The sequence below is a fragment of the Neodiprion fabricii genome, chromosome 6 (genome assembly GCF_021155785.1).
Source record: "Neodiprion fabricii isolate iyNeoFabr1 chromosome 6, iyNeoFabr1.1, whole genome shotgun sequence".
NCBI classification, from domain to species: domain Eukaryota; kingdom Metazoa; phylum Arthropoda; class Insecta; order Hymenoptera; family Diprionidae; genus Neodiprion; species Neodiprion fabricii.
The window spans coordinates 13,460,514-13,487,304 of NC_060244.1; the positions used below are offsets into that span (position 1 = coordinate 13,460,514).

The 26,791-nt window shown below is 38.9% G+C and overlaps 1 protein-coding gene across 3 annotated transcripts in view; it reads left to right on the top strand.

The window, feature by feature from the left end:
- The window catches only part of LOC124185018 (dipeptidase 1-like), a 1,685,273-nt gene that overhangs the window by 1,426,367 nt on the left and 232,115 nt on the right, over positions 1-26,791 (top strand). For all 3 annotated transcript variants that reach the window (XM_046575303.1, XM_046575304.1, XM_046575306.1), the window contains exon 11: positions 3,744-3,819. In XM_046575303.1, coding sequence (XP_046431259.1) covers positions 3,744-3,819 — 76 coding nt within the window. The remainder of the gene's footprint in view (positions 1-3,743; positions 3,820-26,791) is intronic.

A 26,791-nucleotide genomic window follows, 5' to 3' on the forward strand; every position in this document is an offset into this window, starting at 1 on the left:
GGTATAATAATTCTTGTTTCGCGCTGCATATATTCAAACGGTATTAATCACAATGATTCATTACAGAGCATTTCAAGATGTGGTTAGAAGAAGTGTTTATCCCAAAAGTGGGACTGAAGAGTCTACTTCTAATTGATTCTTGGAGTGGGCATTATTCTAGAGTTGTGCAAGAGACGACACCCCCAGACAAAAAGTTGACGACTTTATTGATACCGAAAGGAACCACTGGAAAAATTCAACCTCTCGATGTTTTCGGCTTCCGTATATGGAAAAATTATATTCGTCATTTTTCAGACACCGTAGTTCTTCTTGATTATGATTTAAATTTACATTTAAGGAATAATATAATAAAATTACAGTCTTTAGTTCACAACCGACTGTCATCTCCGCGATATCATAATTTGTTTCGTTATGAGTGGCATGAAAGCGGGTTCATTGCAAAAAAACCTGATGAATTTGATAACCCCGTCGATTTTGCATTTGGACAGTCATCTCATCCGAATTGTGAAATCGAAGGTTGCACGAATGTCGCAGTAATCAGATGTTCTTGGTGTAAAAAATCACTTTGCCTACAGCATTTTTTTGATGAATATCATTATTGCACCGACTATCATCCATAAAGCGATCTATAGATAAACTTGGAACTTGTTTTTGTTTAAAGGGTGTGGCCACGGTAGAGGAATCATGTGCATATTCAACAATTTTGTATTGTATAAAAACGCAATTTATTTACAAAACTATTTACAGGTGTATTTAGTGTATGAATCAAAGTAACAAAAAAAAAAATTCCTTCATCCATTTTTTCAATGCAAAATGGCTAATAATCACTACTTGTTTTTTGTTGATCTTTTTCCCAGCCCTTACCCCTCAAATATCTGTGCCATAGAATTAATTCAAGTAGAGATGTGACTTGTTTACATATGACACACATCGAATTTTCGAGTAGTTGATAGTCTGCTTAAAATGCAAAATATTTACGTTTCTTGAAAAAAATTGATAAAACAGTAAAATGATAAGAGAGCGATGCCAAAATGAATGCGAGCCTCAAACAATGTTATTCAATGATTCATGGCTAAATACTAGACATAATCCGCAATATTGGGAAAAAAGTCGATAAGAATTCAGTTTTTGGGAAAAATCGAAAGCACGTATTCTGTATTCATGCATGCTCTTCACAGTACTGTTGGATTCATTGAGCTTTGATGAACATCTTGTTCGTAATGTAAAAAATGAACTTTGTATATACAAGTTAACCCCTAGAATAAAGAGTTCTTGAGAATATTCGAAGTGTGTTTTTCATCACTTTTGACAAGGTATTTATTACTATCATTATTAGTTATCAAAATCCCCTCCTTGTATGCAAAACAAAAAAATCATCTTGGGAGGTGGTCAACTTTGGAGGGGTGTTGCACCCCTTTAAAATGAGTTTGGGCCCATAAAAAAAATACGTATATCATCGATTTTGACCCTCCATAACATACCAGAGTTTCATCGAAATCGGAGGGGGACACCTGAAAACGTGTTATTGTCAGTAACCAACAGGTATACGAAAGTAAAATTATCAAACAAAATAACCAACAGGTATACGAAAGTAAAATTATAAAACAAGGTAACTAGGAATGAACGATCCGGCACTGAGGCCGGTTTGCCTAGTTCTGTTATCTGGGACGACATTCAATGGTCAGCCACCCGCATGAACGGCACACACATATCAATGATCGAGAACTCGCGTCAGCGCACTCAGGCATACATCCACGCTATAAGCTCAAGGAGACGCCAAACATATTACAATATAATATAAAGATCACTATTGATATTGCATTTTACTTATCCTGCATGCCATTATGCAACGCTCCAAAAGAATACTACTCAGTTTTTTCAGGGTTGAAATTTGAAATCATAAACTACACTATATATGGGGATTCCCATGTCAACTTGGTGAATCGTAAACATTGACCCTCTTCGATTTTCTTAGTGATTTTTTATATGATCGTTCTTGGAAATTATCTGAAAATTATCGAAGCTGAATATTTTATATATTTTCATATGGTGTATGCACATCTAGGCATACATCTCCATCATAATATAATAATGAATGAAATGCAACGGGTACAGATAATTCTTCATGGCTATATGAATTATGCATACGTATATTAAATTTTATTTACGATTGTTCTTCTGCGTGGGGATACATTATACCTCCTTTTATATTAAACGTGAATTCGTATAGATATACAAGAATTCAATAATGTTAATATATCATTTTCGTGGCATTCAATGATAAAAATGAATATCCAAATGCATATATAATATATGTGTATGATTGCCTCAAGATATCAAATGAGAAATTACCAGACAACTTCTTAATGAGTCAGTTTCTATTGTATTGAATAATGGTGTGTAATGCACTTTTGTAATACCGTTACATCTATAATCCCAGTAAAATGATATAATAAGCTCTTGACTCGAGAATTCTTTCAAAATAAATCCTCGATTTTGTAAGAATCTGGATGTCATCGCGTCACAACAATATGTTCACACATATACGTGTGTTGTCGATCATCGTGAGGCTGCGACGATGGTCAGTCAATCAGTATCCGTAGAGTCCTTTACATCAATAATCAATATAACAACTCGAATTAACATATAAGCATGGAGACAGAATTTCAATTATTTATTTATTTGTTTTGTGTCATCCGTTCGAACCCTGTTGGGAAAGTTTAAGAAAATTCTGACACCAATTATCAGATTGATCAAAGTATATATTATATAAGGACTGACGACTCAACATAAAGGACAAACATTTATTTTTATCGTACGACGCCTCAGAAAGATAAGAGTTATTTTTAAATATTTATGTTTGTCTTGTTTTATTTCACGTCCCATCAATATTTCTCGCCAATTTTAACTGTATAACCATTTATATAATTATAAGATTTACTTTACCATTATGCGTTTATAGCACCTGACCTACCAATATAAGAAATTCGTTACAATTGGGAGGTCCACCCTCGATTTGGGAGTAAACCTTCGATTTCGAGGTTAACCCTGAATCAAGGGTTACGAATTTACCCCTTAGAGGTTGTAGGTTATTTTGGGGGTTATTTTGGGTGTAAAATTGGGGTTTTTTTTTCCCTAAGGGAGAGGTGCACTGGATATACAGTAGCTCTCAAAAGTATTTTGATAATATGAAATTAGTAATTACTTTGATCAATCTTTTTTCTGACTTTTCTTTACTTTCACTTTATTTTCGAGCAATCAAGAGTTAATTTTAAACAATTATGGAGAATATCGTATTTCTTTCACCAAATAATATTATTGTTTTTTGTGGTTTATACTTGCATGTAATCAACTCAATTACTATCTTTGTCAAAATACTTTTGAGCGCTACTGTATGAGAAGGATTATTGTAACAATAGCGGAGACGCCTGTGCGTATACGTTCACGGATGGGCCTTTTCTGGTCCCGGGTTCGGCTTCCGCGATCGTCCGTTAATTCTTCTCATCGAAAAATGTTCTCTTCAATTAATTGCATGTATATTCCTAACCAATAAAATTCGAAAACATCTAAAAAAGCGACACACCGCAGTCGTTGTGAAAAAACTCGTATGCAGTATGCAATATAAATCATGCTTGGTGTTGGCCACTCACACCTTCCAAACAACATGCGTGCATACGACTTTGCGTCACAAGTATGAGTGCGTGTAGTCTGTCTCATTAATATACGAACATTTATTATTTCAGCCCACATAAATCACATACGAGGTGTCGCGGGCGTCAATCATGTGGGAATCGGAGCAGGATTTGACGGCATCAATTTGTGAGTTTTTCTATTATATGTCCTCATATCACAACTCATTCATTGTAAACTGCTCAGAATGAGGTAGAATATATAAAGCAAGACACTTTCGTGTGAACAATCAAAGAGCCACTAGTGGTAACAGTTTGCCGTACTAATTGTTACAAACGAGCATGCTACTTAATTCTTATGTACAGTCCACTCTCAAGGGGTGTATTTTTCTTGGAACTCAGGTACCCCCACAACTGACACGCGTTCACGCTGTTGGAGTTCTCGTTGCGCTCTCGTAATAGTGCCGCCGCGCCGGGTAAACTGTGACTACTCGTGTATATTTACGTATATTCGTTTTCCTTAGCATATAAAAATGGATTGTTTTGATTTTCTAAATTCAATTTCTTTTTCTAAATTTCATCATTTTAAGAAAACTTATCACATGTATTCCCATTTATTCCATAAAATGTGTTAAAAATACACATTGATATAGTAAAATCATCAAATGTATATAATCCCTATTTTTTTAAATAAAATCAATTATTATTTTAATGATAATAATCGAAATTGATGACATTTTTTGTTGATGATATTATTACTATATTATGAATTTTATAACGAAATAACATTATTAAAAAAATAATGACAATAATTTCAATTTAAAGCACAGAATTATTCGCTATTGCATTGAGCCAGCGTTTGGCACTATTGAGAGAGACGAATATGAAACCCGAAGTGAGCCCGTGGTGGGGGTTACGTTCGAATGAGAATAAGGGGAAGCGGCACTATTAGGAGCGACACTATTACGAGAGCAGACTGTACGATGACTTTGTATGCTTAGTTTGTACGAAATAACCCGGTATAATGCATGGAGCATTCCATGTCGACTGGACCAAGTTTTGACCCTCGTATGATTTGTTTCCAAAAAAGGTGTAGTAGGACCACAAGAACGCAGTATGATATTTTTCAAAAATTTTTCGAACAATCTCATAGGAGTAATGACTATCAAAAGTCAAAAGAAATATCCGAAAAAATACTGCATTTTATTCTGATCATTCTGTCACAGGACCCATAATGGCGAACGACCTCTTCTTAGGCGGTTGGATGCCTGCGACATTCTTGTTCAGCCAAAATATGGAGAATTTTATTTCTTACAACAATTATTGAAATCAACATTGAATGTTTTTAGGTCAGTCGATATTTCGTCAATATCCTCTTACATCTTCCGGACCTCACGCTCTTTCAACTCTGTTTTCTCAGCGCGCATTTTCTAACCAGGTTCAATAGTAGAAATTATTGACATACATAAATGTACGTTAATTCTGCATTCGACGAATGTCAAGTTAACGAGAAACCAAACTTTGATTTCATTAGTAAAATATCAACTTTTTGGTAGGAGAAACGTTCACCACACAACTGACGAAACTTTTGTCTCTTACTCTTGGACAAGGCGGTTATTACTGGTGAAAAACTTATTTCACACTCTATTACTTATGACAAGGCATAGAATCTATGAATCAATACAGAAATTGAAATTTAGTATGGATTTCCCATGAACGTTTCAAAATGTTCAGCATATTACCGATTTTCACGTGATGTTCACTATCAAAGTACAACTCGAATTCCAGTGATTTCCAGTGATTTGGAACTAATTCCACAAGTGAATAGTCCCTCGCTGCTGATGTTCGATCCTGCGTTTGGTTCGTTCATATTTGAAAAACTAGCTGCCTATGCACATGTCACAACAATTTTGCTTCAGTCAAAGCTTTCAGTGTCTAAAATATAGAAAGCATGTGTTAATATTCAGGATAGATAGAAATTGAGATGACGTAAAACAGAGTACTATACATTTCATACATGCTTTCACTCAGTTATGTCTCGAAGAATGTATTAAACCATAAATAGTCTTCAAGTGATCTGTGGACCATATAGCTTGCATTGTGTAGCACAAAAATATCCAACCTCTCTGATGATAAACGAATGAACAGAAACCGTACCAGCCTAGATCTGAGTGTAGCTAGCACAGAATACAATGCAATCAACTTTCGGGGGTAACAAAGCTCAGAAAGGGATTACCAAGGCCAGCAAATGCTTGTACAGCAACTTGTTTGTTGTACAGAATGGCGAATATATTTTGCATCATGTGCCACACAGCTGACAGATTGTTTTCGAATTGCGTTGTTCAATGATAGCTTAGTTTCCTGCATATTCCAACCCTTGTCCTTCGCTTTTTGCCAGTAGCAGTTGATTTCTGTAGATGCCAGATCTACGCTTTATTGGTGAACCCACATTAGAGGCAATACTATACTTGCATCTAGCTGTCAGCCAAGATACTTAATTGAAGATACTTCACACATATTTTACATCAAAACGTATTGCTTTGTATATACTGTAACCAATTGTTTCAGGATTATATGTAGATTGGTTACCTTACGGCGCAGTTACTAACCTGAATAATTAGATATTGAGAGATAATGAAAGAGAGACACATGATTGTTGGGCGCCAGACACACATGCGTCAGAAAATAGATAATTAGAAAAAAGATATAGACCAAGACAAGATCAGGTTCTACGACGGTTTTGCACAGCTTGCTCAGTATAGACAAGATAACGGTAGAGGGGAGGGGTTGAATCCAATAGATAAGATAAGAAACAGGTGAAGCAGAAATAGCATCAAATATATTGACCAAGAAGCGATAAATATCAATAACAAGCACACAACTGAAGAGATTTAGATACAAATAAGATAGGTGAGATAATTAATTTAAAGCCAGGAAAAGTTAAGCGAGAGACTTAACAAATAACAGAACGTTTTTAGAATAAACGAGAGATATGCGTAGGCTCGCGATACTATGATTTCAGGTAATAATTAACACGGTTTTATAATGAATAGGCAGAACAGAGAAAGATATAAGGTACTTGAATTAAGCATTGATCAAGCAAGCCATAAAATATGAGAAGAGATTGTAAGAACCATGCGAAATACAAAAATTGTAATAGTTATCACATTACCAGAAATATCAGAGATATAACAGAGGCAGGGAATTATTAATTACAAACGAAATTCAAAGAAACAGGTCAAGCAGAGAATTATTATGAAATATAGGAACTAACAAATAATACGTAGTCTCTAGTTTGCGGTAAGTGCGAGAAGAAAGAGAGATAATATTCGGTACGATAAAAAATGATTTCGTGATTAAGACAAATAATACTCAAGAGAATTAATGCGCAACATACGACAAACCAAAGAGATTACGGACAACTACGATCAGCGGTATTAGCGAAGAAAATAATGAAAACGATGTTATTCGATACGGCGCAATAATCCAAAGTCAAAAGAACGACGAGCGAGACCGCACGGCGATGTAAGATCGCCCACGCGGTACACTCACTAAGATAAATTAATCAAAGATAATAGGTAAAGAAACAGTTATGAATTAATCAGAAAAAGTATAACGAAATAGTAATGCTCAATAGCTAAGGTAAGAATTGATAACTTAACAGAACATGCTGCTATACAGCGATATTAGATATTTAGGTATTCTAGAAGAGAGAGATAATAAAATAAAGCAATAGTCACTAACAATGCGTGAGTAAGAGTCAACCAGTCGCGAAGTTACTTGCAATAAGAAATAGAAAATAATAAGATGAGAAGTAGTAGAGAATAAGGTACGAGCCCAGGTGGCTCACGCAGACCAACTGCAAGAGAGAGAGAGAGAGAGAGATGAAGATACGATATATTGCAAGTAATTTCGTGGCTTCACACAATAGAAAAGCAACCTCAGTTACGTAAAAAGAAGATAAAACCGGCACCGAAGATGCGGTAAGAAAGCGAGAAACTGAATCTATTGATAGCGATAATAATACTGGATACTGCGAGAGCACGTCTTTATTAATCGAGAACTGAACGTAGAGTGTCGAGACGAGCGATGATCCTGACTTTCGTCGTGCTGCTGTCACGTGATTCTTCCTCAAATTTGCTTTATTCGAATTGGGCCAGCAGGTTGCGTTGATCGGGTCTACGGGTAGGCGGCGATAATCCCTCGCCGCGTGTTTTTCTTCTCCTTCACTGACAGGTATTGAGGTATCGGCACGTTGGCGGTGGTCGGATATGTTTTCATCAGCTGTGCTGTATCGTTGATGAGCGGGGAAGTCGCACCACTCATGTATTGCGATATCGTAGTATGCGGGAATGTCGCGGTACCGGTATTTTGGACTTGCGACCGATTATGCTTCACTCCTTGCTTTACTGGTACTCCCCGTTGTAGCTATTTCGTTGGCGCTGCATCCCGGCCCTCGCTCATCGGAGCCCTCATGCCAGAACGATCTGGTGGTAATGGCCCTCGACCCGGGTCCCCACACTGTATCCACCAGATCCACGTGGTCAGCATAGTTTAGCCTATTCCACGCCACAGCCCCTCGATAGAACGGTTCATTAAGAGAAAACCGTCCTCTATTTGATAGACAACGACTTAGTAGATGTCGTGGTCGGTTCAGCTCCAGGCTGATAAGTATCGTCGACGGGAGGCTTTGTTGTGTTTTTGACGCACAGCCCTGTACGCCGTCTGGCGATTCATCCGAGCGGTAAAAGCATTGATTCGTGGTTCGGCTCCTGGCCGATAAGTCTTAAATAGTTGGAGGTACTGTTTGTGCATCACGCACGACCCTGTTCACAACTTAGATAGGCATCCATCGGGAGTGGCTTCAGCAATATTCGTTCGTCCGTAGTTGGTGGTGGTCGGTGTTGAGCTGGTACGTGACCCCTGTCAGGCAGTGTACTGGTATCTTGAAGCGGAAGTCTCGTAGATGGTCGCGTAGAGCGTTACAAAATTAGAAAATAGAATAGAATGAGCTTAATAAAAAGAACTTCACTTAAAGATAACTAGTCGTTTTTTTTTGGAGTATTGGCCTCAGACGTGCTTTCGTTATTTTCAGCGATATTTTGTACGTAGGGAAGTGCGATAATTGAACCATGTGACGGGGTACGAAATACCACGTCACAATACATACCAGCTCTTGTGGCACACTCGTGAGATTCTGCAGATTCTATTGAATCTTGCTCATTCTTCGCCATCGATGTTACGACGTACGATTTGTTACGCACTTTGTATCCTGGACTGATGTTTGTTCCACAGTGCATGCTGAGCTTAGTGACGTACTTTCTGGTGCAAACCTAATTATATAGAAGGTGTAACTGTCAGGTTATGTATATAGTGGAAAATGTGGATGCTTATCGATATTGATAAATGGATAATTTCTGTATACTCTTCTGGGTATGAAGAAATGTATAGAAAACAGAATTATTAAAGCAGACTGCTTTTGACGTTTATTGTCCCGTGTGGAGGCATTTTATAGAACCCCACTATGACATTGTGGCGGACACCCGCCACTGGCGAGAAAAACCGTTGAAATATTTTCGTGTCCGACTAGCCTTCGAGTGTCCAGGCCTTGCCTCGCTAGCCGAGGGCTAAGGGTTTGACCGCGCCGGAAATTTCCCTACATGTGGCATTTTTGGCGCGACGCGACCCTTGGCCTCGACTCGGGGGCGAGCCTGCACTCTTTCTTTACCCTAGTCTTCGTTGCGCTCTCGTAACATACGCGTCAAGTAGCTAGCTTCATTCTTTTGCTTTCTGTACCTTCATCAATCAATCGTGTAAATTCAGTACCTCGTTTGTTCTCTGTTTTAATAAAGCATCTATTAATTTCTTGTTATCGTTAACCATAATTATCGGCGTCAATCATTTCGCTAATCACTCCACAACTCCAAAACTCTACAGACATCAATATTGAAAATTTCAATGAATCACATATATGTATGAAAAACAATCCATAATTTCTCTAACAAATTTCATAAATTTAGACCAACTAGGGGCTTCGATCCTGCGCGCTTCGCGCGCCAACCCCACCTCGGCGCTACGCGCCTCACTATTTCCTTATACAGTGTCCATTAGACAGGTGAATTTATTTGTGCTGATTTGATGACAGGGCTGCAACTGTTGATCGGTTGTTTCCGATCAACCCGACATTACTATTGGCTCCCTATGCAGGTCTGCTCAGATTGTTTTCGTGAACGAATCCACTCACATGTACAAAACCCCCGATGCCATGTATCCCCAATTGAATTTGGCGACTTATTTTGCTATAGTTATTATCTTCCCCATAGTAGAAGAAATTCACAACTTTGCTACAAGTAGAATTTCTATGGCTTCAGACAAATTAAAAACTCGTTATGATATTCGAGCCAGGGATATAAAATTTAATGCCGGAGATTCTGTCTGGCTCTTTTAACCTTAAAGACAGAAAGGACGAGGTCCGAAACTACGAAGAAACTGGGATGGCCCTTACTTCCAAGAAAGGTCACCTTACTGTACCCCAACAACCTGGGTCAGAAAAATTATATTTTGTAGTTCACACCAAAGTATAAACGCTCACGAAAAATAAGCAGCCCACTTGCTTATTTAAGGGATGAAATTAATTCTCAAAAATCGGTGGTTTTCTCGTTTTTCGCTGATATCTTCAAAACAAAAATAGATACGGCAAAAGTTTAGAAAGCAAAGTTGTTAATTTTTTAGTGCTCTGCAAAAATATGAAGCCGAAAATTGGAAACAATTTTTTTATTTCTTTTCATTTAAAAAAAAGTGTTTTTTAATACATTTTTCGTCATTTGATCACTGAAGAAGTTCTTATTTCGCCTGAAAATTGAATGAGGTTGACAAATTCGTCAAACGGAATATGTTTATATTTATATATAGGTTCAGTAAATCCACATATACTGTTCCACCCTTATCGTAAATAACTCATAAATCTTTTACATCTAGTTTAGTTTTGTGCATCCATTTTAGTACAAGCGAATGAGTATCACGTGATTTTTTTTCATTTTATATAAAACTTTATTTAACATGCACGTAGTTTTTTTATCTACAAGAAACCTCTAATTCATATATTATGTATCTATTAAAATGTCCAGTACCCATGACAGGAAAAAAGCAGACAATGCACTTATCAGTTTCTTCATTTCGTATTATGGAATGTATTCATTGCAATAATGATACTCCTCAAAGAAGTGTTTGAGACACGAGAGTTTTTTGCACCACGAACATGTTATAACAGCTAAACCACCACAAATGTCACATCGTGGTTCCGAATTATCTCCAAAACCAAACGTCACCGAATTGATGAACTCAGGGGGTGTATTTTCTATGTACCCACTTTTGTACCATGCATATTTGAGCATATTAATATAACGTGGGAAAGACAGTTCATTGTGAACAAGTGACTGCAGTTTGATGATGTTATTCCTTTAATGCAGATTTATATCGCTACCGGAAAGAATTACTGTATCTGACAAGTGCCGAACAAAATTTTTCCATATTCGAAAACCAAACACATCTAATGGTTGTATTTGTCCTGTTGTCCCTTTTGGAATAATTTTTAATACAATTTTTTTGTTAGAAGGAGTTACTACATCAACTACTTCTGAACAGTGTCTACTCCAGGAGTCGATTAAAAGCGCACTGTTGTCGCCAACATTCGGAAAATAGATTTCGGTTAGCCACTGTTTGAAATGATCTGTCGAAAAAACGGAAGAAATATTTAATTTGATTTGGTTCACAATATTTAATATGCCACAAGAATGTATAATGTAAATAGTTCTTACCTGATGTTAACTTTCCAGATTTCGATGCCGAACCAAAAACGTTCGTGTGTTTGAACAACGTTTTTTCTACGCGTGGGTCAAAGTCACCACCGATTTCTTTTAATACAAGATATAACGGTGAAAGTAATTTTCCATCGGCGGATATCGTTGGTTGAATCGTATAAGAATGAGTTGTTGAAGATATCGATTGAACAACGCATTTAACTTCTTTTGATCCTTGGTTTGGAAGAGTGCGACCAGAATGCATTTCAAATTGAAATCCACATTGATCTGAATTGTAAACGTTTTCCAGACCAAGGTCGTTGATAACAGATTTAATGTTATTTGTAAACTCTTCGGCCGTTTTTTTTAAGATTTGTTGAGTCTTCTATAGTTTTCCGGGTGATAAATTTTGTAATTTTCCGAGACGTAATGCGATTTGCTCTTTTGAACTTATTCACCCATTTTTTTGACGCTTTGAATCGTGCATCGGAATTCGTGAAATTTTTATGTGCGGTCAAAGCTCATCGTCGCAAAACAATATCGTGTACTATCTTGCCACATTTAGTTGCTTCAATGAAGCGATTTGAAGTATATTGAGATATCTCATTTAATTTTTCTTTAAAAGTACCACCTTCATTGATTTGATGAGCCCAACGCTTCAATTGTGTTTTAGAAATAACTTTTTAAAACGGTGTTCAACTGTACGAATATTTTAATTTTTTGTTTTTCGACTTCTCCAGAACTCCACAGCTTTCTTCTTGTAATCGAATGAAATCTCATCTTCATTTTTTGTACATTGAGAATCATCTGCCTCATCAGATGTAATTGAGTCCCATTCCAATTCACTGTCTTCTATACTTTCAGGCTTATGGTGTTTGAATTGTTCTTGAAATTCCACGCTTTGGTCTTCTTTAATTTCGATTCTCGTGTATGTGTTTATGCTTCCAATTAAAAACTCTTTAATTGTATCTGCTAATTTCATTTCATTCTCAGTCACTGGTGTTTCGGGCAAACTCATCATCATAAAATAAGTCGACAAAATATGCATTACATTCACGGGTTTGATATACATTTTTGAAAAATTTTACAGTATTCAATACGTTTTTAATAATTCACTCATATAACCAGAGAACTTTAATGAACGGAAACCGTCAATACTAACTCAAATGTGGCAAGAGTCAGTTTATATAGAGCCTCCTTATTCACTGATATGACGGTATTAAACATCTCAGATAGGATATCATGGAAAAATAAAACGTATTTCAAACAGTCGACTTCACAGTTTGGTTATGATAAGAACATGTAATCAGTCCAAATCTATAAAAAAATTTGCGTTCGAAAAAATAACTTTCTGGTTCCATGACCTCTTGAGAAATAAAAAACAAATGTAGACTGATATCATCAAGTTTGGAGTCGGAACAATTACGTTTCATCATGAAATGATAGAGAAAGATGTGTGAGAACACCCGTTTTTTTATGAAAATGAGAAACAAAAAAATTCTATATAATTTCTGACCACACAATATTGCAGAGCATTGAAAAATGAACAACTTTACTATTTAAACTTTTGCCGTGTTACGTCCAGCATACCACTTCTCTCTATTTCTCCTACTCGCTAACTCTCCCACAGTTCTTACATTAATCTCATGGTCTCTGTCCTGTCCTCTTATCTCTACGTAGTCTCACGCTATTCACTATCGCGCTTACTCATCATATTCCATTCCCTACTCCTAGCATTGTCACAACTTTTCAGCACCCGTACGTTTCACGTCTCGAGGGACACTCCTATTCCGACTCTCAACAACGTCACATCTAGACTTCTTACATAGCTTTATACAGCACACTTCGTTTTTACCGCCATCTGAGATGCCTCGAAATAAATATATTAGTAATATCTCAAACAAACCCTACGTTATTCAATCCTCATCCTGATTTCCGGTTGTCCTGGAACTTAAAAGCGAAGTCAACCAGTTTACTCTTACCGCTCAGGAGTAACTCTACTCACGGACGTAACATTGGTGGCAGCGGTGGCCTTCGCTTTCCGGAAATCCAGTGATACAATTTGACGTGTGTGCTACGCATGAAGTGCCATCTGATAGACCGGTTCCGAAGTGTGCAAGCTCAGTGATGTTAATACAAAAGTAATACCACTGTGTGATAGTGTTGAAGACACTCTGAAAGCCATATTCTACGTTAACGCAATCAACGATCTCTGATTCACACGAACGTCACAGACAAATCCGTATCTCCAAATCGATATTGCTGAAAGACTATCTCCTGCTGCTACTACGACGACATCTTCATTCTTCACGACTTCTAGTACGACACAACGCACACCGACGTCATCACCGGCTACAGACACGAAATCGCTGGACCAACATCCTCACGGAAGAATGCAACATGTTATTCCGTTCCTCCTCTTCATCTTCACTTTGTAAGTCGACAAATCCTAGATTAAAATTTACAACATGGCTACCGAAGGCACTTTTCCGCACCTGCCTCTTAAAGATGCATTAGCTTTGATTCCCACGTTCAATGGCACTAATATGCCCGTATCCGAATTCATAACTAAAGTAGAATGCGCAAAACAAGCTGTCTTAGCCAGAGAACTGAATTTATTCTCCACACTCGTTCGCACGAAAATCGAAGGCGACGCGAGTAAATATATAGAGTCAGATAATCCGGATTCTCTTCGAGATTTGCTTGACTGCCTAAAACAGGCCTACGCGTCTAAACAACACCTCCCAGATATCCAGCTAGACCTCGCACAATCGGCACAGAGGCGAAACGAGAGTGTTCTAGATTACGGTGCTAGAATAAAACATCTGTTAAGACAAGCGTGAGAATCAATAGATGCCTCAGAATCTATCAGTGATGCTCAAGTGCTAAAGAAAAATATCAAAGAGACCGCAAGACTAAGATTTATCAAAGGATTACTAGACGAATTAGAAATAAGAGAAGCTCATGAGAATCCACAAACCCTACAAATGGCTATAGACACGGCCACCAAGACTGAAAAACTATTATCAGATAGACTTAAACTAGCCTCATACCGTGATACTAACTACGAAACACAAATCCATATAAAATGTAGTATATGTCAATTAACCGATCACATCGATAAATATTGTCCTGAACAACCTTCCGTATTAGTGGTGTGTAGATACTGCAAGAAGGCAGGTCATAGTATAGAAGAGTGCAGAACAAGGCAGCGCAACAACACAACTTGCACGCAGTGTGGTCGCAAAGGCCACTCAAACGATAAGTGCCGCTCAAATCGGTCCCAATATCCCCAGAATCCAAAAATCCACCAAGATTCAAGAGTTTTCCAAAATAACACTGATCGTCAACAACAGAACAATCCCAATACCCAATATCGAGCAAGAGACCCGACAAACCAACCTTTTAGTAGGGAAGCCCAAAAGGGGATTTTGGGTGTTATTCAAGCGCGACAGAACAATATAAGGGAGGAAACGTTGCACCCTGTTATGAACGATCACCATATATGAACCCTTAATATACAAGGGTGCGTCTAGGGTAGCCAATCAAATTAGTAAAAAAAAATCGATCCTCAAATTAATTCGAGCTCATCAGATTAATAGAAGGTAAGTTAATTACATGGAAAAAAGCGTCAATTTCAATATTCTGACGATTTGATCATGATATAAGAGAATAAGCGAGTAATTAGTTTGCAAAAAAAAAAACGTCACCTGGAAGTATTCGAGCGCGGTAATTTTTTTTTTTAATTTGAAGGAAATCATGTAAAAATTACGGATATAATATAATCTGACGGTTTCTACAACGTAAAAAAGCTAAAATTATTGATAAAGTGAGGTACGTGCAAGTGCTGAGAACTATGTATTTCCCACTCCGCGCCTCTCTCCCCTTCTCACTCTTTCTCTATTTCTCACTCTCTCGCACCGTCCCCCCACTACTTTCTGCGGCTATGATGCCATCTCAGCTGATCACAATACAACGCGGTCGTGTTCGTAGATTTGTGACGCTTTGGTTTGTTTATTGTGTTTTAGAAAAGTTAAAAGTCATTTTATTTAATAACAGCCATATTTTTCTTAGGATTGTTTTCAAAAACTGAGAATTAATAATTGAGGATATAACAAGTAATTTTTTTCAAAAAAAAACATAAACAAGCAGTATTTATTTTTTTGTAAATAATTTTTAAAGTTGGTGACTTGCGATGATTCACGTGAGTGGAAGTAAGTGAGCGATAGTCGGTAAAGAAAGACAGCACTAGTGAGTGAGAAAGAAAACAATAGCCATTGACTATTGGTGTCCTTTACATGTCACGGTACTACCTTAAGCTGCCAGAACAATGAAATTCCTCCACATAATTATCAGATTATAGGTCTGCATATAAATCTGATGAGCTTGAGTATTTCAAGGTCACTATTTTTTTTTTTACATTTTCAAAAATCGGCTGTGAGTTCTGACTGCATCCAAATCGTCAGTCTTTTGAATAGGATACCTTTTAGAGGTCACTTAACATTCCCCCTGAATATCTGATGAGCTTAAATAACTTTTTTTTTTTTCATTTTCTACCCCTTCGTGCTGCCACCCCCGACTCGTAAGTCGGCAGATTAATACTTCTCTGTTACCGGAAGCACATAGGGCGTATACGATATTAATGTCTGACGCACTCGAGTATTTCTTTATAACAAATTTTTTTTACATTTTTGAAAATTAGTACCTACTTCCCCCGGCAGTAAAAGAGCTTATATCATATGAACTTTTTTTCTTTTTAGTATCTAATCTTTATGATCCAATAAGTTCTCGCAGCGCTCGAGTGACTTACCATTAAGCCTCTTTTGCTCCCCTACTATTTAGACCACATGCAAAATGACAGTCAACGCTCGCAACAGTGTAATACACCAAATCCTTCACGATCGAACTTCAGGGTTAATTACGTAACACAAGACTACTCAAACGAGAATTGCGATGCAGGCGTCCACCCGGAAGTTTCATACGAAGCAAAGCAACATCGCGAATATTCAGGCAACGCGAGCCATTTAAACGAGTTCAGGGACGGCCGCGCGGACGCATCGACCTCCCTCAAACCGGAGCAGCGTCCAAACCAAACGTCAGCTCCGTACAAATAGAATCTGGCCCTCCACAGATTCGAACACAATGTCCGCAGTCTTTAAATGGGTACGTGACACTAATAATAGATACTGGCGGTAATATTAATTTGTTGAAAATCGATAAAATCGACCCAAGAGTCCACGTCACAAAGACGGACATTGGGCAGATTTCAGGGATAACGGAAGAATCCATCAGAACAATAGGAAGTCTCTACATCGAGTTAGCTAATACACGCCACGAATTCCATCTTGTCGATAACTCCTTTCCTATCATCGAAGACGGTATACTGAGTGCAGACTTTTTACGTTCGGAAAAGGTGACTATCTGTTTCAAAAACAACTACCTTATCTCTCGCGAAACCGGCGTTATTCCCTTTAACAGGCATAGAACCAACACAAAAACACCACCGCGTATCCTCATAACATCTGTCTCACAAACACCGAAGGTTCGAATAACCACCGGTGAACTCATACGACAACCCAGCACATTTATAGTTGACACCGGTGCTGATGTAAACATAATCAAACTCGGAGCAATACATCCGCATGTTCCGTGTAAATTACTCGAAGGTCAGATCCACGGTACAAGTGCTATACATGAACCAATAAAAGTAGTAGGAACAACTAGCATTCGAATCGGTGACAACTTTCATATATTCCATATAGTCGACGATCTGTTCCCGATACAAGAAGACGGAATCTGAGAATCGATATTTTTACGGAACGAAAATGCAACGATATCTTTCGATACAAAAGAAATGATACCGAATAATACTAGCAAACCATTCAAACTCCTGAACGAAAACTACAGATTGATACCACCACGAACGGTCAGGTGATTGCACTAAAAATTTCGAATCCCTCGGTAAAAACGGAATTCATAGAACAGTTGGAAGTAGGCGCTAACATGTTCCTGGGACAGGCCCCGGTTACCAACCAACAAGGGTTTGCTTACGTTTATGCAATAAATTCCGAAGAATCAGCTGTGGAAATATGAAAATCAGTCGTAACACTAGAAGAAGTCGATAAACTCGCGAGCACCGCCACGCTCAGTGCAAAAACATACCCAACGCATACAAGTACTGCAAGCAGCGGACAGGTCTTACTAGCACAGGTCTTACACGAAAAAAAAAAGGATCGAGAATCGCGTTCTTCCCACATCCCCAAATGACGATTCGAGACGCCTCGAGATTTTGAAAGAAAAGTTACGATTGGATCATTTGAACGACGAATAAAAACAATTAATAGTTAATCTTGCTATCAAATTCAACCATTTATTTTTCCTCCCGGGTGACACCCTGGGACATACAAACTTAGTCAGCCATACGATCCCTACTACCAATGACGCACCAATTCATACCAAACAAGACAGACACCCAAGAGTACACACAGACGAAATACAAAAACAAGTGACCAAACTCCTTGATCAGAACATTATCACACATTCTTCATCTCCTTACAATTCTCCAGTCTGGATCATCCTCAAGAAATCAGATGCTAGCGGCGGAAAGAACTGGCGAATGGTCATTGACTTCCGGAAACTGAACGAAAAAACCATTGGCGACGCTTATCCGCTACCAAATATCGTCGATATCCTAGATCAGCTAGGCTCCGCAAAATATTCCTCAACGTTCGACCTGGCTTCCGGGTTCCACCAGATTCCAATGCATCCCGATCACGGTGCAAAGACCGCTTTTTCGACTCCTCATGGCCATTTCGAATATACTAGAATGCCATTTGGCTTAAAAAATGCCCGATCCACCTTTCAACGTCTAATAGATCAGGTTCCATCGGGATTACAGGGTACAGATATATTTGTCTATTAGGATGATATAGTCGTTTATTCCCGATCCTTGGAGAAGCACGAAACCAAATTCCGGAAACTCATGAAGAGATTGTCTGATGCAGGACTAACCCTGTAGCCAGATAAATCTGAATTTCCGCGTAAAGAAGTAGCATACCTAGGTCACGTCATCACTCAAAATGGATTGAAACCTAATCCGGAAAAGATATCAGCAATAAAAAACTACCCAGTTCCCAAGAATCCTAAACAGATCAAACAATTCTTAGGCTTGATAGGCTACTACCGAAGATTCATTCATAACCTTTCAAAAATTGCTAGACCTATTAATAATTTGCTAAAGAAGAATAGCCCTTTCCTATGGACAGCAGAACATCAATTTGCGTTCGAAACACTACGCGATAGTCTGTGTCGAGAACCGATACTGCAGTATCCAGACTTCGAAAAACCCTTCATCCTAACAACCGACGCTTCAAAGTATGCAATAGGAGCAATACTTAGTCAAGACAAAGATGGCGAGGATTTACCAATCGCGTATGCATCGAGGGTGTTACAAAAGGCCGAAATCAATTACTCGGTATCCGAAAAAGAATTCTGAGCAGTCGTTTATGCCGTCAAACATTTTCGTCCTTACCTTCACAATAGAACCTTCACCCTGGTAACAGACCACGAACCACCAGAGTGGATCAAAAACGTACGCGACCCGACTTCTCGTTTAATGCACTGGAGACTGAAGTTGGAAGAATATTCGTACGTCACAAAACATGAAAAAGGAATAGCAAACTCCAACGCAGACGCGCTTTCCAGAAATCCACCTGTCGACTCTTTCCGAATTCTACCTATTACCTCAAAACGGCCACGACCCGATACAGAATGCTCATCTACTGACGCCCACAAGCGCGCCAAAGTAGCTCACCAATACCCAACACGTGCTCGCAAACCAGATATGCTGTCTTCGTCTACCAGCGCTCACAAACTCACCAAAATAGCTCACCAACATCCAACACGTGCTCGCGAACCGGATATGCTATCTTCATCTACCGGCGCTCACAAGCGAATGAAACATGTAGACCAGCACCCAATACGAGCGCATGGATCTGCACATGAATCCACCAGCCCTTCCCCACGAAGACGAAACAAAACATTACAAGATACTTCGACTTCTACTGTTACCTCTGACTCAAGTGCCAGTATGACTGACAATAGCAGCGCAACGGAGGCACCAATCGTAGTCGATCAAACGATCAAGCAAACTACGGAACGAGTTCAACCACTCACCTCATCTAAATCACACCAAAACTCTGGTAAGCCCCAGGGTCGTAGTGTTAAAATACGTGAAGAACAGTACGACACACTGAATAAGCCGACACCCGAAGCCACTACCAGTAAAGCACGAAATTACGCCCCTCGATTCACGGAATTCGTAACAGATCCTAACTACCTACCATTAAAGCATAGTAAATTTATTCAGGAGATACGCGCCAATCTCCTCGTCAGACAAGATAACCTAGCCCACTGCATCTTGGCAGACTGCAAGACATCACGAGGAGTCGCGGGACAACTAATCAATAGGAAAATAATCACCCGAGATCAACTACAACAACTAGACCCTGAAGTAAGGAACGTATTGACACTGCCACATGGTAACTGCTTCATTTAAAATCTAGTAACCAAAAAATAGCACTACCAGAAACCAACTGAAGAAATACTGTTCAACGCCCTAGTAAATCTAAAGAATTGCTTAGAACAAGACAAAGTCAAATCGCTCTCGATTCCAAGACTAGGCTGCGGCTTAGATAAGTTAGACTGGAACCTTGTTAATCGGATGATCCATTACATATTTAAAGACTCCGACAAAACGATCACCATTTGTAATTATCAAAACCCGACTTATGACTCGACATCTTCTGAATCTGAAGCAGACGCATCAACACCCAGAATCCCTGGTCCCCCTTTAACTCGTCAGCCAATGCGTCGGACCGGCACTAGGTCAGCTCCAAGACATGCTCCGGTTTCTACTCCCTCGCGCTACCCAACTGATATCTCGGAGAGTGACTCCGTGACACATGATCTGGAGTCAGCTGTTGAAGACACGGATAGCGATGCCTCCGTTGTACCTACGGCAACGCTACCACCTTTAGGCTCACAACGTCGCGACAATCCCGAAGAGCGAAAACCGGACCGCCCCCATATTGTCAATGACAACTTTTGTTGCTTAGATTACTTCATACAAAATCAAAATGACATATTACCAACACCGAACGCAACCGAAACTAATGACGGACTTCTCATGTTGTGCGATAATTACGCTCATTTCGTATCAGCTAATTGTGGTTGGACAGAAGGACTAGAAAAACAGTTGATAGACGGAAATCTGATGACCATGGAATCCTTTCAAAACCAGAATCCAGATATATCCGACGTAATTAAAACTCAGTTGATAAACAACAAATACACATTTACCCTCGTAGTGAAACCACGTCAATCAGACCCGGGCAGACTTGACGACATTTTCTACACGTTAGTTAACTTGAGGATTATCTTGTCCGGAGTAGACATTCGGTCCATATCATTCCCCATGTCAGGACCAGGAGTTGATGATATTCTACGATCTATCTTTAAAAAACTTACTTGTCACATTTTTGCGGATTCAGACATTCGAGTAACACTTTGTAGAAATACTACAATTATACCAGACGAACGATTACGCAAAGACATGATCAAAGAGTACCACGAGTCACTGATCGAAGGACACCAAGGCGTTACAAAAATTTTCAATAAAATAAGAGAAAAATATTTTTGGCCAAATATGAAAAAGCAAATTCAAAATATCATCAGATCTTGCGACAGTTGCCACAGGAAAAAACTAGTCAGGATCAAAACAAAATGACCCATGGCAATCACTGACACGCCCGCAGAGGCCTTTGACAAAGTAGCTCTAGATTTAATTGGTCCACTCCCTGTTACGAAATCGAATAACCGCTACCTTTTGACGATCCAGTGCAATCTGACCAAGTTCTTAGACGCCATTCCAATTCCCGATGCTACGGCAAAGACGACAGGGACAGTATTCGCTAAAGAATACATCACGCGCTATGGATCTCCACGAACTATACTCACTGACCAGGGACGAAACTTCATGAGTACCGCTTTCAAAAAAATATGCAGGCTCTTCAAAATTAAACAACTACGAACAACCGCCTATAGACCGCAATCAAACGGCTCATTAGAAAGAAGTCACCTCGTAATTACCGAATACATAAAACATTACACCAACGAAGGTAAAGATTGGGATGAATTCATACGTTTCGCCATTTTCTGCTATAATACAGCGAAACACGACAGTACACGTTATTCACCTGACCAGCTGATCTTTAGCTCGGAAGCTAAACTACCGACAGATGCGATACTAAGCAACACATCCACGCGTACATACGATACATTCCTCCTCGATCTAATAGCGAATCTCACAGACATCCGTAAACGCGCCGCGTTGAACCTGAAACAAGCTAAACAGAAAAGTAAAGAACACTACGACAGGACGATTAACCCACAACGATTTGACGTAGGACAAACTGTCTACCTATTGAACGAAACAAGGTCAAAATTCCAAGATCATTATAAAGGCCCGTATGTAATCAAACGAATAATAGATGACGTTAACGCCGAAATATACCTCACGCTAAACAAAACTAAAATAGTTCATCTCAATAAACTGAAAATCGCACATACATAGTAAAATCCCACATTAACCCCTTCAATAGCAACTACAGTACAACCGACAATAGCATGCTACCAAATTGCCTGCGATCGCGTTACATTACGTCTCATAATCTTGCATATCGTTGCAGGTGCAGTGCTCTCGACAGCAAGACAGACGATTCGACTAACGTCGCGATTAAGCAACTGAATCAGAACCCGGTAATCTTTTTCGAACAATTGCAAGACCTACGCATATATAACATAGAATGGACTTTGCTGAACTACATAGACCTCCAATATTTATTCGACCGACTTGACCAAGCATCAGAATTCTTAACCATGATAGAAGGTAAATGCTCTGTCGCCAAAAACTACTGTTACACCGGCGACCATTTTCAAATGTTGGCTGATAGAATAAAAGCCATGAAACTATACCAAAACCGAATAGAATATTCAGTTGGCCATCGCACAGGCGAATCCACTCACTCTGAACTTGCTAAATTAGCCCACCATCGCGGAACACGAGGCGCGATTAATTTCATTGGTAGCGTATCAAAATCCTTATTCGGCACCCTAGACGTAAAAGACGGAGAATATTTTAACCAACAAATTGACAACTTGTACAACGACAGTAGACACTTAGCATCCCTGCTTAACAAACAGACAAATATCGTACAGTCAACGTTGGGCGTCTACGGGAAAGAAATCGACAGCATGATAAGCCACGACCGCGAACAACATAAATTTCTCACGGCCCTCTTGACTGATGCAGCTATTTCAAGAGCCTTAATCGCCAACAATACCTTCAGAACGACTTTACTTAACCGACTAATTGACCTGGACCGACACTTGAACGAATACGAACTTGACCTGTCCAGCTTAGTAAACGCTATCCTCTCCGCTCAAAAAGGTATCGTCCACCCTAAAATTCTATCACCAGAACAAATTATTTCCAGTCTTAAACATATCCAGTCACTCAGACCACAAATAGAGTTTCCTATTATAATGGATTCAAATTACGCTGAAGAACTGATTCGAATCTCTAAAATCGACATAGCGTATTACGAACCCAGACTGCTTTATCTGATATCTATTCCGTTGCTCAACTCCAAGGCTTTTGACCTGTACCGACTGCTTCCCGTCCCCGTTAGACAGACATACGACTCTGCAGAGAACAAATTCGCTTACATTCAACCTGGCAGCGACTACATGGCAATAACACTAAATGGAGCGTCATACTTCCAGCTATCCGAACCGAAAATCAACAAATGTATCCTAACGCAAAACAGATACATTTGCAGACAAAGTCAACCACTATTTCACAGCGGAATCCACAAGCTATGCGAAGTCGATTTGTTTCTCCACTCCTCACAATCAGTAACAAAAAATTGCGACGTTAGACTAACATCTTTCGTGGGCACATATTGGACGGAACTTTCCGTCGCCAAGGCTTGGATATTTTCTTCAGCAAAACCAGAAACCGTACATATATTATGTCCGAACGACCACATCTCGCGAATCACCATTTCAGGAGCCGGAATATTACGGCTGAATAACAAGTGCACCGGTCACACAGGTGGGGTAACACTCTCCACAACTATGTATTCGACCTCATCGGAAACCCACTCATACATCCCGAACTTTACCCTCGATCTGGACCGGATGTACAAAAACCTTAATTGAAATGAAACCACAAATTTATCCTCAATTGCAATCCCCCCACTCCACAAAACCTCGCACATAAATGTACATGCCTTGGCCAATACCGGACTATCGCTGCAGGATATCGTAAAACAAGCTACTGATATCAGCACACACCACCGCACACAGCGCTATATGTTTCACATCAAGGACGCTCTTACTTACAGCGGTGTAGGTTTGCTATCTCTCGCAACCCTATACTTATTCTACCGTCACTCATGCCTCGGCAAGGTCATTACTCTGTGCACACATTGTAAAACAAAAAAAAACGAACCAGACATTTAGATCCATACAAACAGGGTATGACAATCCAATCGAGCTAAATATTATCCACCCACCTACTTCTTCTGTCCTACCCATTCCCAACGAAGTAGAAACCCATCATGCAGTTCCTCACACACCACCTCCGCTTCCTTTAAACCCACCAGTACTTAAAACCTTACGAAAACCTTATTACAAATAGGCAACTACTATATTGCTACCAAGATCTGCTGTTGCGCTGTCAAACAGACATAAGTAAAATAAATACTTGTGTACACTACTGCACTAAAATGATTGTAATGACGATCTTATACCCTTAGTTTACAATTAGCCCAAAATATATCTACACTCATAACCGATATCATTGTACGAATAGGTCAAACTCTGTATCTCGATATATCAAAAAAAAAAAAAAATATAGTATTACTTAGCACCCAGCGAATCAAAGAAATCATTATAGTTTAGTCTTAAGTGTACTAACCCGCTTCCATACACATTAACCCTAGGCGCCTAGCTTTAAACAACATTATGTAACCTTAGTATTATAACTATATGCCTTACGCTCATACGTAATCCAGAATATAAACCATACTATCTCAAACATAAACTTACTATTACAAACACTTATCCTCAAATATCCAACTAATGTTGCTAAACGCATCAATCAATATTCAATCTACATTCATACTGCGACTACATACTTGTAAACACACATCAATTATCATTTTCACATATACGGACAACATATTATATTCAGATTATAAATACCATCCACTACCTATAATAAGAAAAATTGTAAAACTAATTTTAAGGACATACTTTGAAATCATGTTTCACTACTGTATATGACATTTCCACCTTCTTGCTTCCCATATTCGGGACCATATCCACCGCTATGCTCCCTCTGACGGGGGGGGGGGGGGGGGGGGGGGGGGGGTGTTACGTCCAGCATACCACCTCTCTCTATTTTTCCTACTCGCTAACTCTCCCACAGTTCTTACATTAATCTCATGGTCTCTGTCCTGTCCTCTTATCTCTACGTAGTCTCACGCTATTCACTATCGCGCTTACTCATCAAATTCCATTCCCTATTCCTAGCATTGTCACACCTTTTCTGCACCCGTACGTTTCACGTCTCGAGGAACACTCCTATTCTAACTCTCAACAACGTCACATCTAGACTTCTTACATAGCTTCATACAGCACACTTCGTCTTTACCGCCATCTGAGCTTCCTCGAAATAAATATATAAGTAATATCTCAAACAAACTCTACGTCATTCAATCCTCATCCTGATTTCCGGTTGTCCTGGAACTTAAAAGCGAAGTCAACCAGTTTACTCTCACCGCTCAGGAGTAACTCTACTCACGGACGTAACAGCCGTATCTATTTTTGTTTCGAAGATATCAGCGAAAAACCAAATAATCACCGATTTTTGAGAATTAATTTCACCCCTCAAATATGCCAGTGGGCCGCTAATTTTTTGTGAGGGTTTATACTTTGGTGTGAACTACAAAATATAATTTTTTTGGCCCAGGTTGTGGGGGTACAGTAAGGTGACCTTCCTGTTAGTGGTTAACCGGATCAAGGATTCACAGGATCCGAAAAAACCTATTTCTTCTCTGATATAACTCTCCTTGAGTTCTGTTTCATTACTTCTACTGACATGTTTGCCAGTATGATATATTTGAAACGATACTCAGTCTCACCTTTGCGTATCGATCTTGAGTGCTGTATACACAATACGCCAGTGCGCCAAAAAGACAATTTCCGTCGGGAATCGTCATGGTAATTCTTGTTTGCATGTTTATTTTTTGCGTGCCAGAAACATATGCCTATAAAAATATTTGTCAAAGACTGTCATAAACAGCCGATGACAGCTGTTAAAGGAAGTTTTCTTTGCTAGATGCTTTTTGTTTTGTTTTCGGCATCTCACCCCTCCGCCAACTTCATGCATATACTATTGTTATTATGATCTTTTTATACTATTGTTATTATAATCTTTTTCTACGTTCATTTGTTTGAAACTTTTTTATTAGATAGAGAGATTATCTTCTTCATACTATTTTTATTATGATCTTTTTTACCTGTTCATTTGTTCAGAACTTTTTTATTGGATAGAGAGACATGATGGACTAACTCAATCAACATGATATGATTTACCTACTGGCTTTACTCCATGTGTTTCAGCTCCCGTGGAATCTTAGTTTATACTGAAAAACTTTGTCACCATAACAACATCAATTTTTGGTACACTGTTTGAGGTAGCCTTTTGTAAGTCGTGGGTATTAAGTTCACGTTTGTGGGAAATTATTCTAGTTACATATTCACAAAAGTATCAAGATCTATAAATCAATAATGCTAACCTACCATAGGAACCACCCTGTTTGCAAGTGGTTGACGTATCAAGCAATTACAGTTTAGCCCAAAGTTCAGCACTCATTGTTTGAATAGAAATAACGATAATTGGTTACGAAAACAGTTACGAAAAAAAAAGATTACGAAATAACACTAAATTCTGCCATTGTTAAATGAACATCCGCCACTTATCCAAAGCGTTAATTCCACTCTCTACTTCATTGCATGTTCCGACACGTTTAATTATTATTATTTGAGAGCATGTTGAAGTGAGCTACAATCACGGTCGTAAATAATCTTAACGAACTGAATAGAAATACTAGTGAGATCAACTTATACATCCGTACTTCGTAAAAACTTATTGTTCCATAATTTTCCAATGATTATATTACCCGCGTTGCACTAATAACAAACTTTGACAGTTGATCGCACCACGCAAGTAGT